Source organism: Myiozetetes cayanensis, unplaced genomic scaffold (assembly GCF_022539395.1).
Source record: "Myiozetetes cayanensis isolate MyiCay16 unplaced genomic scaffold, myiCay2020 scf40, whole genome shotgun sequence".
Taxonomy (NCBI): Eukaryota; Metazoa; Chordata; class Aves; order Passeriformes; family Tyrannidae; genus Myiozetetes; species Myiozetetes cayanensis.
The window spans coordinates 875,897-890,937 of record NW_026087632.1 but is presented as its reverse complement, the minus strand read 5'-3'; the positions used below and the strand labels follow the sequence as shown (position 1 = coordinate 890,937).

Sequence of the window (15,041 nt, the reverse complement as noted above, 5' to 3'; positions counted from 1 at the left end):
GGCTGTGAGGGTGGGCAGACCCTGGCACAGGTCACCCAGAGAAGCTGTGGCTGCCCCTGGATCCCTGGAAGTGTCCAAGGCCAGGTTGCATGGGGCTTGGAGCAACCTGGGCTACTGGAAGGTGTCCCTGCCCCTGGCAGGGGGTGCAATGAGATGGTCTTTGAGGTCCCTTCCAACTGAAACCTTTCTGTGACTCTGTGGTACATCTGCTACAGTTTTATCACATTAATACCAAACTGTTTGAGGAGTCCTGCCATTAAAAAATGCTGAGCAACATATTCCCATACAGATTTGTGGTGGAAGTGGCAAAGATGAAGGATTCTAACACTTAACTATCCCTTTTAAATTTTACCTTCTGACCACAGGCACGGTGTGAGGTGCTGTGTGCTGCAGAGCCTGGTGGAGCCATCAGCCCTGTGGTCCCAAATAGGTCACCATGAGCCAGCCTGTGTCTCAGTGCCATCCTTCTGGACCAGAAGGGTTTTTAAAGTCCTTCCAGAACTAATTAGGGGAACTGAAGGAGGAGATACTAGTAGCACATAAAATGTGGAAGTTTGTTTCTGATTATTTCCAGCTTTAATGCAGCATTTTCTCACTGTTCTGCTACCTAAAGCCTACTTTCCCTGGAAGAGTAAAACTGCTTTTTTTTGCTGTCACATTGTCACTACAGCACCTCAGAAATAACTGGGACCCAGCTTTTACTGTAATTATTGTGGTTTATTGTGTCTCAGATAAAAAGTGTTGTAGTTTCCGTGCCTGCTCCTTTATGCAGCAGCTTCTGCACACCAGGATGAGCTGGGTATTAGCTGCATCTTGGAAGTTAGTGGGTGGGATTTTGCAGTGCCAACTGGAACAATCTCTGGGATTTGAAGAGTCTGAGTCATTACAAATAACCTCTCCAAGATAGTTAGAACTTGTCTTTTTAGGTAATGTATCTTGTATTTAAATGTGTTTTAAACACGAGCTGCTGTGCAGTGTTTGAATTAGGAGTGTCCATCTCTTCTGGAAGGTTCATGTCCTGAGGGGCTGGAATGTGTCCAGAGAAGGGCAACAGAGCTGGGGAAGGGTCTGGAGCACAAGCTTGATGAGGAGCAGCTGAGGGAGCTGGGGAGGCTCAGCCTGGAGAAAAGGAGGCTCAGAGGGGACCTTCTTGCTCTTTCCAGCTCCCTGACAGCGGGGAGGAGCCAGATGGGATCGGGCTCTGCTCCCAGGGAGCAAGGGACAGGACAAGGGGAAACTGCCTCAGGTTGCACCAGGGGACCTTCAGGTTGGATATCAGGGAAATTTTCTTGACAGAAAAGGTGGTCAGGCACTGGAGTGGGCTACCTAGGTCAATGGTGGGGTCACTGGCAGTGGTGGGCTCACTGGCTGTGTTCAAAAAACATGTAGATGTGGCACGTGGAGACAGGGTTTAGTGGTGGACCTGGCAGTGCTGGGTTGGTGGTTGGACTCGGGGTATCTTAGAGGTCTTTACCAACCTTAATGATTCTGTGATCCCATAGCCCAGCCGGCAGTGTTGGACTATGACAGGGGCTGGACAGAAACAGGCAGTGTGTTCTGCCGCCTGGTTCTCCTGTGGCCCACAAGCCAAATAAGCCGTTTCCCCCTCTTTTCTCTCACAGCAGCAGCAGCAGCAGCAGCAGCAGCAGCCCATGTCCCAGGCGGCCCCCCTGCAGCAGGTCCTGGCCAGCCAGCCCGTGTGCCCTCTCCAGCCCGCGCCGCACCTGCTGCCCCCGTTCCCGCCGCAGGGCTCGCAGGTGGCGGCCAGCAGTGCCCCCCTGAAGCCCCTGCAGATCTCCACCGTGCCGCAGCTCCCGCCCGTGGCCCCCTCCCAGGTAACGGATCCTCCTGGGGAAAGCTCCCTGGTTAATAATTAACGTGATTTGCAGTTTTCGTGTGGCTAATTCTGACCGCGTGCCGGTTTAATTGGACCGTGAGAATATTTGCCTTTTTCGTAATTCCTCTGTATTCCTTTATTATTTATTATTTGTTTGGTGAAGCAGAAATCTCTTGTGCCCAACCCTGTGGCATCCGGTTAATGGAACTTCCAAACTGGCAATAACTGCTTTTTAGTGTTATTTTGGTTTGGGTTTTTTGCACCGTCCCCTCTGGCACACTCTCTTCCCCATCCCAGGCTTAACAGCATGAGAAGTTGCCCTTTTTTTTTTTTCTATTTTTCTGACCTCCTGACTTCACCACTTTCCTCTGCATCTACCACCCCTGTCTCTTTCTCTGCCCTGGTTCTGGTCCCCAGAGCAGAGATGTACCCTTCCCTTGGCCTGGGAGGTGGTTGGTGCTGCCACTGTGTTTGCTGGTGACAACCACCGTGATGTGAAGCAGCTTGTGCCAAAGGGGAGGAGCAAGCTGGTGCCATGATGCCAGGGTTTGTTCCATCACTGGGAGGTTTCAGTTGTAAAAACTCTTTTTTTTTCTGGGCTCTTCCACGCTGCGTGGGTCACAGCTCATTTAAAAAAAAGGGTTTAAATAGTCTTACTGAATTTTACATGAAAGAGTTTTGTGTTGTGTCTGGTCCAATTCCTTTTAACTTCTGTTAAAATAAAAGCAGCTTTTAATTAGGATGTTGCTTGAAGGCTTCAAGCTGGTGTTAGAAGTAGTTTTAAGCTTCTAAGGTATAAAAATGCCTCCCCAAAATGCTTTTTTTTTTTTGCTATTGCTAATGATTTAAGCATAAATCAGTTTTTATTACTGTTTGTAAACCTCAGGAAATGAATGGAAGTGATTAACAAGCAGACATAATTATCCTCACGGCACAGGTGGTTTTTAGGGACTCGGTTTTGTACCATCAGTGGAAGCACCGGCAATTTATGCGATATTGTATTTTTTTCAGATTCCTCAGTTTCCCGTCATTCCTGCAATTACTCCTCTGGCAGGCCTTGACAGCCTCCCTCCAAACCTCTCTGACATCCCCGCTGCGAACGTGCCCCCCATTCCCGCTCCTTCCCAGTACTTCGCTCCGGCCGTCATCCTGCCCAGCCTGCCCATGAACCCCACCCTGCCCATGGCCCCCAACTCCCCCGCCCTGCCCATGCAGGCCGTCAACCTGCCCCACACCACCATGGCTTCCCTGGTCCTGCCCTGCCAAACCATAGTGCCAAACATGTCGGCTGCCACCATCCCGCTGCTCGCCGTGGCCCCGCCGGGGGTGCCGGCGCTGCCGCCGCACCCCGGGGTGCCCCCGCTGCCCCAGCAGCCCATCTTCCAGCCCGCCTTCCAGCAGATCCTGCCCAGCGACGCGCCCTCTCCCCACCACGCCCAGAGCGCCCAGGCCGTGTCCCAGCCGCAGCAGCCGCCTCCTCCCGCTCCTCCGGCGCTGCAGCCGAGCGTGATCCACCCTGCCGAGCCGGCCCTGGCCGCACCGGGGCTGCTCACCAGGTAATCGCCGAGCGGTGCTGGGCTGCGGGCACGGGTGTTCCCGGGGCTCTCTGCCTCACGGACGCTCAGTGGGGAGGCTCGTTCCTTGCTCTTGATGGTTTGTTGGCTTCTTCTTGACCTCGGTCCTGGACATGGTGGCTGGAGCTGTGAGGTCGTGGGGGGAGCAGGTGGTGCCTTCACCCGGGGACAGGGGGATGTCACGGGCGTAACCCAACAGGCTTTGGACAGCGAGGGGACAGAGCACTTCCTGAATTTCCTCTTCCTTCTCCATCTCAAATTTGAGGAGGTGTGAACTGTGGTTCTCCTGGGGCACGAAGGCGTGCCGAGCCTTGCTGGTGCCCACAGCCCAGTCTGTGTTGGATGCAGAGGATACACATGGGAGGGTTGGCAGGAGCAGAAGGGTTGTTTTGATGCAGAACATCTTTAAAACAGCAAAGGGAAGTGTCCATCTGGTAACAGCTCTGGAAAACTGCGTGGAGGAGCGCTGTCAGGCCTGCAGGGCAGGGATGGATTCGAGCTGCAGACCCTTTCCCCCTTAAGAGAAATGAAGAATAAATGGAGCTCAAATAGTGGCAGTATTTACAAGGAAACTGGCTCAGGACTTGTTGACAGAGTCTGTAAATACTTCTCTCGCCACATCTGTGATATGACAACGTGAAACACAGTCTGACCCAAGCAGGAGAGGGGACTCAAATCTGTTAATGATGGCATTTGGAAAATCTGTGTTCTGCCACATCCCTTCGCCATAACACACTGATTAAAATTCATAACATCCCATCCCAACCTGCCATGTCGTGGCATCTCCAGAGCACTACATAATTTTTAAATTTCTCTCTTCGGCTGTATATTTGGTACAGGAATACTGTCTGTGAGAAATTTCAGCAGCATGGAGCCTGGGAATCTTACCCAGTGTTCCCAGTGGCTTTAGAGGGGTTGGAATCAAGCCCATTAGGCACAGGGAGCATGGCAAACACCAGAACTGGAGAGCTGATGTTCCTAAACCATCTTGGCAGTCGTCACTTAGCAAGTATGTATGGAAGAGTTGCATATGGAAGAATTTAGAATAAAAAAATGACTGTTACAAAGTGCAGAGGAATATTTAAAAATACATTAATCTGATGTGAAGTACTTTTAATGGAGAGGTATTTCTGTACATAATGCAGCACTGTTGTTGCAGTTGATGTTTAGCACCTCTGAGTTTTGTTTTGCCCAGGTAAATTAGACATTGAAATATTTTGTGAATTATTCTAGTTATGTAGGTTTTAAAATAGAATGTCACCACCCTTCTGTGGTGTTACACCACAGTTGTCAGTCTAAAAATCCCCCCTTGGGCAGCTGTGTAACTGTGAGGTGCTCTGAAGCACATCCTGTCTTTATTTTTACCCTCAATAAAACCTGGGATAATACTTTTCAACTCACACCCAGAACCTGCAGAGAGCATGCAGCAAGGAAACAGTGTGCCCTAGTTCCCATCTGAGTCTTGACTTTTTTTAATGTATTTTCCAATAGCCCAAATCTCTAGGTGATGATACTTAAAAAAAATAAAAAAAGTACAAATTAGGCACAGTTCTACCTAGTACTAAAAGTCTTTTTTCTTCCATATGCTCCTTCCTTTCCTTCCTTCTCTTCCCACAAGTTCAGTCCCCTTGGAAAAATACATGATGTACCTAAAAGGAGAATGTTCTGGATTTAAATATACAACTCAAAAGGACTGTTATGCAGAATAACAACCCAGTCTCTAAGGTAGTTGGAATCCTGTCGCCTCGGTCCAGTTCCCACCGAGCGCTTACGCACACAAGTTATTTTAATGCACTGGAGAAATCCACTGAGATAAATGAAAATCCCTCTGTCCACAGGGGAGTGTTGGCAGGACTGGGGCCTTTGGGCTTGGCACGTTGAGGGTTAAGTTGTGACTTCAGTGGGTAAACTGCACTAAACTAAAGTAGGACACTGGTGCATATCCAGTGAAAAGGAGTTAATTGTGTCATTTAACCCAGCTGCTGATTCTACATACATGGCAGATTCCTTAAAATATCTGAAGTCAGGTTATGGGTAGAGTGTATTTTTCTCTGCTTGGACAGTGTGGTAGGCTCATTGAAAGCAGAGCAAAGTATTCAGGAGGATGACTTCATCACCAGAGGTTTTGAAGTGAGTCCAGAGGAGGCTGTGGAGATGCTTCAGAAGGTGGAGACCCCTCTGCTCTGGAGCCAGGCTGGGAGAGCTGGGGGTGTTCAGCCTGCAGAAGAGAAGGCTCCAGGGAGACCTCAGAACCTCTTCCAGTGCCTAAAGGGGCTCCAAGAGAGCTGGAGAGGAACTTGAGACATGGGCCTGGAGGAACAGGACAAGGGAAAATGGCTTCAAACTGCCAGAGGGCAGGGTTAGATGGGATATTAGGAAGGAATTCTTCCCTGTGAAGGTGGTGAGGTGCTGGCACAGGTTTCCCAGAGAAGCTGTGGCTGCCTCATCCCTGGAAATGTCCAAGACCAGGTTGGATGGGGCTTGGAATTCCATTCTGGAATTCTGTGATTTTTTCATATCTTAGCAAAATATGGCTTTGTCCCTAGAAATTAACTGGTGCCTGAGCAATGCACACAGTGTCACAATCACATAGAGAGAATCCTATTTGGTCATTTCAAAGGAAGTTTAGTCTCTTTAGTGGTTCCTGAGCTCACCCAAACCCAGCCTCCCTGCAGAGTTGGGGTCCTTTCTCCGTGGATGCTTTGTCACGTAAGTCCCGAGCCCTGTGAGCAGAGGTGTGTGCTAACAGCTCTCATTGTGTTGCAGCCCATGCCTGGACACACTCAGTTTGCTTTGGATGCCGGAGCCCAGGTGCCCGTGCTGCCGGTGCAACCCTCGATGGTCATGTCACCGCCGTTGCAGCTGCAGCCTGAACTGGTGCCACCCTGCGTCGCTCCCGAAGGCGCTCCCCAGGTCCATGGCAGCCTGGCCACGGCCAGCCCGCCCGTCCCCATAGACCCCAGCCTGCCTGTCCAACCCTCTGCTCTGCTGCAGCTCCAGCCTGATCTTTCCCAGCCCCTGGGCCAGCAGCTCCCAGCCCCCTGCTCGGCTGTCCCGGCAGGCGCAGAGACATCTCAAGAGGTAGAGCCCTTCCTCTGAAGTAACTCACGGGCCTCAGCCTTAACCTCGAGCTTCCTCCTTTGCGAAACAGTGGGCTTATTGCACAAGGGAGATTATCCCATCGCTCTGTTGAGCTGCTTGTCCTGGATGCCGGGCAACTCTGGGTCAGCAAATAATTGGCAATTCCAAGTGAAGCTGGAAACCTCATGTTGTACCTTGGGAAGTGTCTCCTTGAGGGCAGACATTTAAGAGATTAAGAAATTCTCGCTGTGCGTCAGTGAGAATTTGTTCTGTAGAGTTTCACCTGTGTTTTGTCCAGTCTTGTTTTAAATGTCTCAAGCACTTGTGCAACCAACCATCATTTGCCTTAAGAAACTGCTCCATTATTTAAGTCTTCGTTATGCAAAAGCCCTTCATGTTCCTCAGCTTGAGCTCTATTCCCATTTCATTTAGCCTTGTATCCTCCTGTATTGCCTGAAGTCTACTCTAGCCTTGGGATTTTTGTTTCTTCAGCTATTCATAGGCATTCCTAATTCTCAGTGGTCATATAAGCAGGAACACATGATAGTGTTTTCCTTTATAGAACTGTCAGCTCCTCCTGTCTGCTATTTTGACTTTTCTTTCCATGCCCATAATTATTTAATCTTCAGTCTTGACAGAACATCACAGAACATTTCCTTCTCTTCAGCTCCCTGTTAGCAAAGCAAAACAAAAGCCTTGGCGTTTCTACCTAATTTCAGGAAATAAGTCTGATTTGTTCTCCACGTGTGGATGAAAATGTCCCTCTGTGATTCTGCATTTGGAATTGTTCCTCTTGAGGCTCTGTTCTGAGCTACCTTTCCTCCCAAAGTATGTGTTTCATCTTTTTCAAACTGAGTCTCTTGGTTCTGCCTGTTCTTCCATGGCTTGTCAGATGCCTTGACTCCTCAGTGCAGCCTGGAATTCCGTTGGAGGCACAGCTCAACGCTGCCTCCAGAAGATGCTCAGGAAGGGTGATGCCAACACTAAAGCTGGATTCTAGTTCCCCATTTTTCCTGTCTGTCGGTGGCAGATTAATTCTTAGCAAATCAACATTCCTGCTGTGATGTAGGATGTTTCCTGGTGAATGTCTGTATTATATCTTTGATGGAGCAGGAATGGTAGAGCCTGTCTGTAGTGCTTCACTTGCAGACTCCCCAGAAAAGCCTGGCTGGGTCAGGCATGTCCATCACTCAAGGTGTTCCTTCTCCAACTGCCTTTTTTTCTGAATGCACAGCTCATGACAGGGTCAGTGCTGGTGCCTTCAGTGCAGGGTCAATCCTATCAGAGATTCTGGAAATATGAACAAACCTCATTGTTGTGCAGTGTGATATGGGGGATACAAGTCATCCTGTACTACCTGAGAAACCCCTGGCCACCAAGGCACTTGTCTGTCCTTCACGTCCCACATCCCTCAGGACATTTAACTGCTGGTTTGCTAAACTCATTCTCATGACCATCTATAAGTTACCCCCCTCTCTCGTTCAGTTTAAGAAATCAAGCCAGTATCAATCCATGTGCTCCCCGTGCTGGTTTTCTGACATACACTGGTAAAGTCTTTTTGGGTGTAAGAGGAGTTTCATATACCTGTCTGTGTAATCCAGACACTGCATTTTGTTGCTCCTCTGCCATAATGTTTTTATCTCTCCTGTCGTGTTCAGACGTGGCAGCTCTCACATCCCAACCGACCTGAACCGCTCAGGCAAATGAGATTTTCGTAAGGCACTTGGTCAAGTGCATTACCAAAATGTAGATACATTATGTCTGTGTTCTCACTGTTCATTAATGTTGCAGTTTTACTGAAGCTGCAGTCAAGCTTGGCATGGCCTGTGTGTGGTGTTACAGACAAGGAGTGGGGGACTCACTGGTTCGTAGAACCGGTGGGGCTGACTGGTTCACTGCTGAGCTTTTAACCCCAGCCCGCCACTGCTTGAGTGTTAAGTGTAGCAGTTGCAGTCCAGGGGCTTGTTTCTAGCTGTGCATCTGTAGAAGGATTTTATAGACATATGCTTGTAAATATATATAAATATATATAGAATTATATATATTTATGGCTATATTTGGGGTGTGTGTATATACACAGTTATATACACGCACGGGTGTGTGTGTCTCGTGTACAAACTGTGTAAGTTTGTTACAGCAGGGCCTGGAGCACCGTCACAAATTACGTGGAAATGGGTTTACCTGGTGCAAAAGCCGTGCTATGATGTCTGTCCCAGAGCTGCAGCCAGTGAAGAGGGAGGCTTTTAGGGGAAATCTGTGTAGAGAACAAGAGGACGTGATGCGAGGGTGGTGTTCTTAAACGATGAATATCCATGGTTTAATTGTAAGTTCCTCAGAAATTTTCCCACTGAGCCAATTTTCCCACAGTGAAAATACTGGGCATATTTCAGGAAGCTATATAAAGCAATTAAGCAAATTAGCAGATACATTCAAAAATAAAAGACAATGGGTGCTGATGTGGATTTGTCCCTCAGTCAGATTTTGCCACGATGCTGAGAACTTTCATGTTCTTTTCACCATCTCTTCTGCTGTAGAGGCAGCAGAAAGGAGCTGGCAGGTTGGTGGCTCTGCCTGAAAAAGTGGTTGATGCCTTGGACAGAAATGATGTTGGGAGGGTAAAATGGGACATTTGTTTTATTTCTAAGTTCCAAAACTGGTTAAACAGAACGGTTTTAGGGTTACTGGTGTCAACAGCAAAACCTTTCTTAAAGGTGTGTTTCCTTTGCCAATATACATTTACTTAAATGAGTTTTTCTTGCATTTTAGGAGCAGCCAATACAGGACAAACTGCAAACTCTGTCCCAGAGCTGTGAAAGGTATTGTTATTACCTCTTTGGCGTAAGAAATGTTTGCTTTCTGGAGGCTGTTTGTCCTGACCTGACCAGCAGGAGATGGATGGGGACACATCCAGGGAGAAGCTGGCAGTGTTCTGTGTGCCCATTCTGGCACCTCCAGCTCTTTCAATTCCTTAGTTTGGGTGCAGCATCCTCACTTGGTGCATGTGCAGCAGTATGGAACTTGTCTTTTTGTTAGGATAACTGAAGAGGTACAGCCCCTGGCTTTGGTGCTGTTGAACCTGTGGGAAAACATGCCACAACCAGTATAGCTGGGTACACAGTTTGTTCCCTCTTTGGGAATAAACTGGGTATTCCCAAATCACCTCCTGTAAGGATTCTTCTGCAGGTCTCTTAGAGGGAACAGTTATGTGTTGAGCTGGATGCCTTGGCAACTGCAGGAGCCAGCACCAACTCTGTGCTTATTGATTGCAAAGCCTTGGGATTAGGATTTTCATGACCCTTTTCTATTTTCCTGAACAGACAAAATAAGTTAATATGAACATTAAATACACCTGTTTCTGACTGTTCTTGTTCTACCCCACCACAAAAGTTCACCTGGTACAAGTCAATGCAACCCCACAACCGTAAAGTGGAACTTTTTTCCCAAGAATTTGCTGCTGTCAAATACTGTGTGGAAAGGCAGATCCACTTTTCTGTGACTACAGATTTGTTGTGGCTGTAAGTAAGTTAGGGTTGTGCTTTTGAGTGGCATGTGCATCACGTGGCTGGGAATTGCTCCAGAGATGTGATCTGGAGTATATCCTATGCACTAACTGTGTTCACTTTCCCAACACAGGAGTTACACAGACAAGGTGGCTGCAAAGGGAGGAGAAATCAGCTGTTCTGGGCAGCTAGTGCAAAATGAGAAGGAAAAGCCTGGAGTTTAAGAAAGGGGGTAGATCCACATGTTAGACTTCAATCCTTTTCTACCTGTGTGGCTGAATGAACACAGGAATAAATTGTCCAGGACAGCAATGGAATCTCAAAGGAGCTTTATAAGATCAGTTTACACACAGCTCTATGAGGACTGGTCTAGCCAGGGCTGATCAGCCCTTGGGGTAATAAATGAGCCAGATGGCCTCACAGCTTTCCTTCCTCGCTTGTTTTTTATGAACCTCAGAAAATTTCCTGCAAATTCACTGCATGTTTTCTGTAGGCCATGTTACAGTAATGTTGTAGCAGCTACTGGCTTGGCTTCTAAAAATATTATACTGTTGCTAGGTGGGTCACCTGGGATATTGGGGCACAAAACCTTTCTGATCCTTGAGAGCTGCACAGAGAGGAGAGGCAGTCTGTTATGGGATGCTGTACTGACCTCATTCTTTGCTCTCTCTCCAGCAAACCTAAGCTGGCCCTGTTTGCTCCTCTGCTGGGAGTGTAGTCAGGCAGGAACTGAGAAAACATGAACCTTGAAAAAGTAGGAACTGGTGCAGTTCAGAGAGGGACTGTCAGGATCCCTGAAGTGAAGGCATAAGGTGATGTGGGCATATATGCAGAGTGATGGGATTTTCCCTGTGGTGTTGTCAGAAACAGTAATAGATCATTTCTTGATAGGTGTGGTAGCCAGAGAACGTGCCTGATGAGAAGTAGTGCCCTTCACACACTGAGCATTTTCCAGTTGACTCAGTTTGGCCAAAAAAAGTGCAAATGTGTCCCTTTTTTTGCCACCTCTGTTGCTGTGTATACCTATGTGTGACTCCATTGTCTGTGACTCTGGCTTTATTTTGGGGTTGTTGTTCTTCCTTTCCCTTACAAAGCTACATGAGCCCAGATGTTGCCTCGGGTAAAGAGATGAGTGACAGCTTTGAAGGAGCACTAGGAAGTGGAAAGCAAGAAGGAAAGTCTTCGAAGAAGCATAAGAAGTCTACACGCGCTCGTTCGCGCCAGGAGAAGTCCAACAGGCCCAAGCTGACCATATTAAATGCAAGTACAACCTGCTGGAGGGGAACTTTGGGATTCCTTTGGCTTGGCCAGGAATGAGGGTTGTTATTTCTCTGCGTGCAGGTGTGTAACACGGGGGATAAGATGGTGGAGTGCCAGCTTGAAACCCACAACCACAAAATGGTGACGTTCAAGTTTGATTTGGACGGTGATGCCCCAGAGGAAATCGCCACTTACATGGTGAGATGTGGCTCCCCACGGGCTCTCAGTGCACACAGTTGCTTCAGTCAGCTCCTTCTCACATGTGCTTCCTGCCCACGCTGGCTGGCAGCTGTGGAATGAGGCATTAATAAAAAAAAAAAAAAAATATTTTCCTCTTTATTTTGATATGGCACTCTAGGTAGAGAATGAGTTCATCTTGCAGAGTGAAAAAGAGACTTTTATTGAGCAAATGAAAGATATCATTGATAAAGCAGAAGATATGCTCAGTGAGGATACAGAAGGAGAGCGAAGTTCTGACCAGGGAACGAGTCCCCAGCAAGATGCTGATAGGCTGGAAATGAGCGAGGTAAGAAATGCTAAATAAAGTTTTGTAGTTTGATTCATTTCTCTTTACAGCCAGATATTGTAAATTAGTTTTGCATCCTGTGTTCAAAAAAAGAAAGGAGTTTCTTAGGTAGAAAAATAATACTTTTACTTTGTTAAGCCTTACAATATGAGTGCTCCTTGGGATACTGCTCCTCTTGCACTGATACAGCTCATTCTTCTGTTGCTTCTTTAACAGGAGAAGCGTCAATCTCAAGTGAAGACACCTGTGTATCAGCAAAATGGTGAGTGTGCCTTTGAATTTTTAGTGGGAGTTGTCCCTGCCCATGGTAGGAGGTTGGAACTAGGTGGTCTTTAATGTCCCTTCCAAGCCAAACCATTCTTTGAATCTATGAATACAACCTAATCTCAAGCTTTGAATGAAGAGCTCATGCAGACATTTGCAACTACTGATGGTTGGAATACATCTAGAAATAAGGGTGTAATAGTGATCCCTGCTGTTAACAAACTGGAATATCGCAGGGCTAACTGGGATGGATGGAACATTTGGGGATGTTTAGAGATGCCCTGAGTGACACAAGCTTGGTGGAAACGTCAGGAAGGTGCAGGGAAGCATCCTCTGAACACAACAAGAGGAAGCTAAAAGATTACATTTGCATCAGTAATTTAATTGAAGTGTCTAACCCCTCAGTTTCCAGCTACTCTGGTATTCCAGGGGGAAACTATGTTGGCATTCCAGGAGTATCTTGACCTCTAAACACAGCTGTATCTTAGGGGCTGTACAGACAAATGGAATGGGGAGGGAATTGGCCCTTGGTTCTCTCTGTAAGTGCACGGTGGTGGGATAAATGAAAGGGACCCGGGTATCAAGCCTGTCTGAGTTCAAGAAGCATTTGGACAACGCTTCCAGGCACACGGTGGGATTGTTGGGGTGTACTCTGCAGGGCCAAGAGTTGGACTCTGATCCTGATGGGTCCATTCCAACTCAGCATACTCTGTGAGTCTCTGATTCCCTGCTGAAGGCTTGCCATTTACATATAAGATATGACAGGCTTTGTGACAAGATGTAGAAGGAAATATTAGCAACAAAACTTTCAACATGGAGAAATTCAGCTGGATAAACTTGAAAAAATTAACAGATTTGCCACTGTGAGAAAACTGTCCACTGTTCCACTAATGAAACATTCATGTACATAACTATCACCCTTTTAAAAGCATGAATGCCTGAAAATAAATTTTCAAATAACTTAAAATATTTGGCAGAATTGGGAGGCACCAATATCTGCCTTGCAGAAGGGATGAGGATCAAATTCAGAGCCATTGGTCTACTCTTGGCTGATACTGTAGAAATTCTGATTTTCTTTCTGAATGTGGAAATTAAGGTTTGGACATGATCCAGAGACAGTGGAAACCCTTGTGTTTAATTGTTTGGTGTTTTTTTTTTTTTTCATCCCTAGTTTTGCATACTGGGAAAAGGTGGTTTATTATATGTCCTGTGGTGGAAAATCCAACTACAGATGCCCCCGAGTTTTCTCCTCCAGTACCTCCCAGTGCCCAGCAGGCAGAAGGACCAGGTATGTCCAAACTTCACAGAAATGTCTACTCTGGAGCTGCTCTGTTGTCTCACTTCTGTCCTCACCTGACTTAGCTGTGATGATTTCACTTCATTTAGTTGGAGGAAGAAAATGATGAATTTTAAGTTGTGCATTTACAGAGTGATCCTGGTATTGAACTAAACTGGGAATCTTTGTTTGAGCTTCAGAAAAGTGTCGGTATTTTAGGTCTGCCTTATGCTGTTAGGTAGATGAAGTCCTGGTCGCTGCAGTGCCTTTTCAGTGAAGTATTTTTACATAATCTGCAAATTATAATTTGATGTGCCTAACAGCTATTTTCTGGTGGGAAGATCCACGGGGTTGTCCCTGCACCTGGCTGGGGGGGTGTGGCTGTGATTTTCTTTCCTTAAAACGTTCACCTTTTGTTTATGTTCACCTTTTGTTTATGTTCACCTTTTGTTTATGTCCTCTCTAGACCCGGAGCAGGATGAGCAGCCCGTGAGCTCCGCAGTGACAGACATGCCCGGGGTCGGGGCTGGCCAGCAGCTCCCCCTGCCCGCAGGGGTCTGTGACAGCCCCCTCAGAGCTGCTCCGTCCTTGGCACCAGCTCCCGCTGCAGCAGCTTCCACCAGCGCCCCGAGTTCCCAGGCAGAGTTCCCAGCCCCAGCCCCGCTGGGATCTGCCCCCAACATCCCGGAGCAGGCGGCGGCCGGCGGGGCCCAGCTGGAGTACCCCCCAGCCCTGGCAGCCGTGCCCCCTCAGCCGGGGGGGCTGGAGGAGCCCCCCGACGCCGCCCCTGCGGCCCCGCAGACACAGCTGCCGGCGGACGAGGCCGCGTGCGTGCCCGACGTGGAGATCGCCTGCTGCAGCGTGGGGCCGCACAAGGCCGTGCCCGCCACTCCCGGCCCGCTCCCGGCGCTCCCGGACGCCGTGGTGCTGGAGCGGCAGCCGGTGGCGCAGGTACCGCCGCTGCCGGAGGGCGGCCAGCCCGGCGCGGGGCCGCTCACCTTCGCCGGCCAGCCCTTCCCCGAGGGGCTGGGGCTGGCGGGGTCGCAGCTGCAGAGCCCCACGCAGGTGCCGCTGGCCCCGGCCCAGCCGCTGCCCGTGGTGCCGCCGGCACAGCCTGTGCCTGGCCCCGGCGCGGGGGTCGGGCTCCTGCAGCAGCAGAACCCCCCCGGCACCGCCGAGTCGGACGGGGAGGGACCCCCCAGGGTGGACTTCGTGGACAACACGATTAAAAGCCTCGATGAGAAGCTGCGCAATTTGCTGTACCAGGAATACGTTCCGACTTCCTCTGCGTCGGCTGGGACGCCGGACACCTCTGTGCCGCCCGAACAGGGGGACGGGGAATTTACCTTGCCACCTTTTCCTGAAGAACAAGCTCCTGCGTTGGCGTTGGATGGGAGAGAACCGGGCTACAGTGTCCCAGACACCGGCCAGGAGGTGAAAGCTGCTGCCAAGCCACCAGTGCCCCTCGTGCCATCGGAGGTCTTGCCCTGCCCACCACCGGTCAGTCCCACAGCGGTTCTGCCCTCTGTGCCCCCAAACCCAGCCTGTAGGGCCAGCACTGGGGCACAGCTCAGCACCCAAGTGCCTGCAGTAGGACGTGTTGCCTTTGCTTCTTGACTGGCTTTCCAGTGTGAAAGCTCTCTTAAATTTTTCCTGTTGGATGCATCCCAACTGATTTTACAGAAAGGCAGACTTTTCCTTTGGATTTAAAAGTGCTGTAATA

At 48.9% G+C, this 15,041-nt stretch overlaps 1 protein-coding gene and 1 long non-coding RNA gene across 4 annotated transcripts in view; one reads left to right on the top strand and one right to left on the bottom strand.

The window, feature by feature from the left end:
- Positions 1-15,041, bottom strand: part of LOC126647738 (uncharacterized) — an 853,551-nt gene that overhangs the window by 126,091 nt on the left and 712,419 nt on the right. The window lies entirely within an intron of this gene.
- Positions 1-15,041, top strand: part of WNK2 (WNK lysine deficient protein kinase 2) — a 107,756-nt gene that overhangs the window by 66,101 nt on the left and 26,614 nt on the right. The window contains 10 exon segments of the mRNA XM_050330249.1: positions 1,623-1,835; positions 2,849-3,421; positions 6,178-6,492; positions 9,259-9,308; positions 11,087-11,252; positions 11,334-11,450; positions 11,611-11,778; positions 11,995-12,040; positions 13,214-13,330; positions 13,785-14,818. Of these exon segments, the coding sequence (XP_050186206.1) occupies positions 1,623-1,835; positions 2,849-3,421; positions 6,178-6,492; positions 9,259-9,308; positions 11,087-11,252; positions 11,334-11,450; positions 11,611-11,778; positions 11,995-12,040; positions 13,214-13,330; positions 13,785-14,818 (2,799 nt within the window).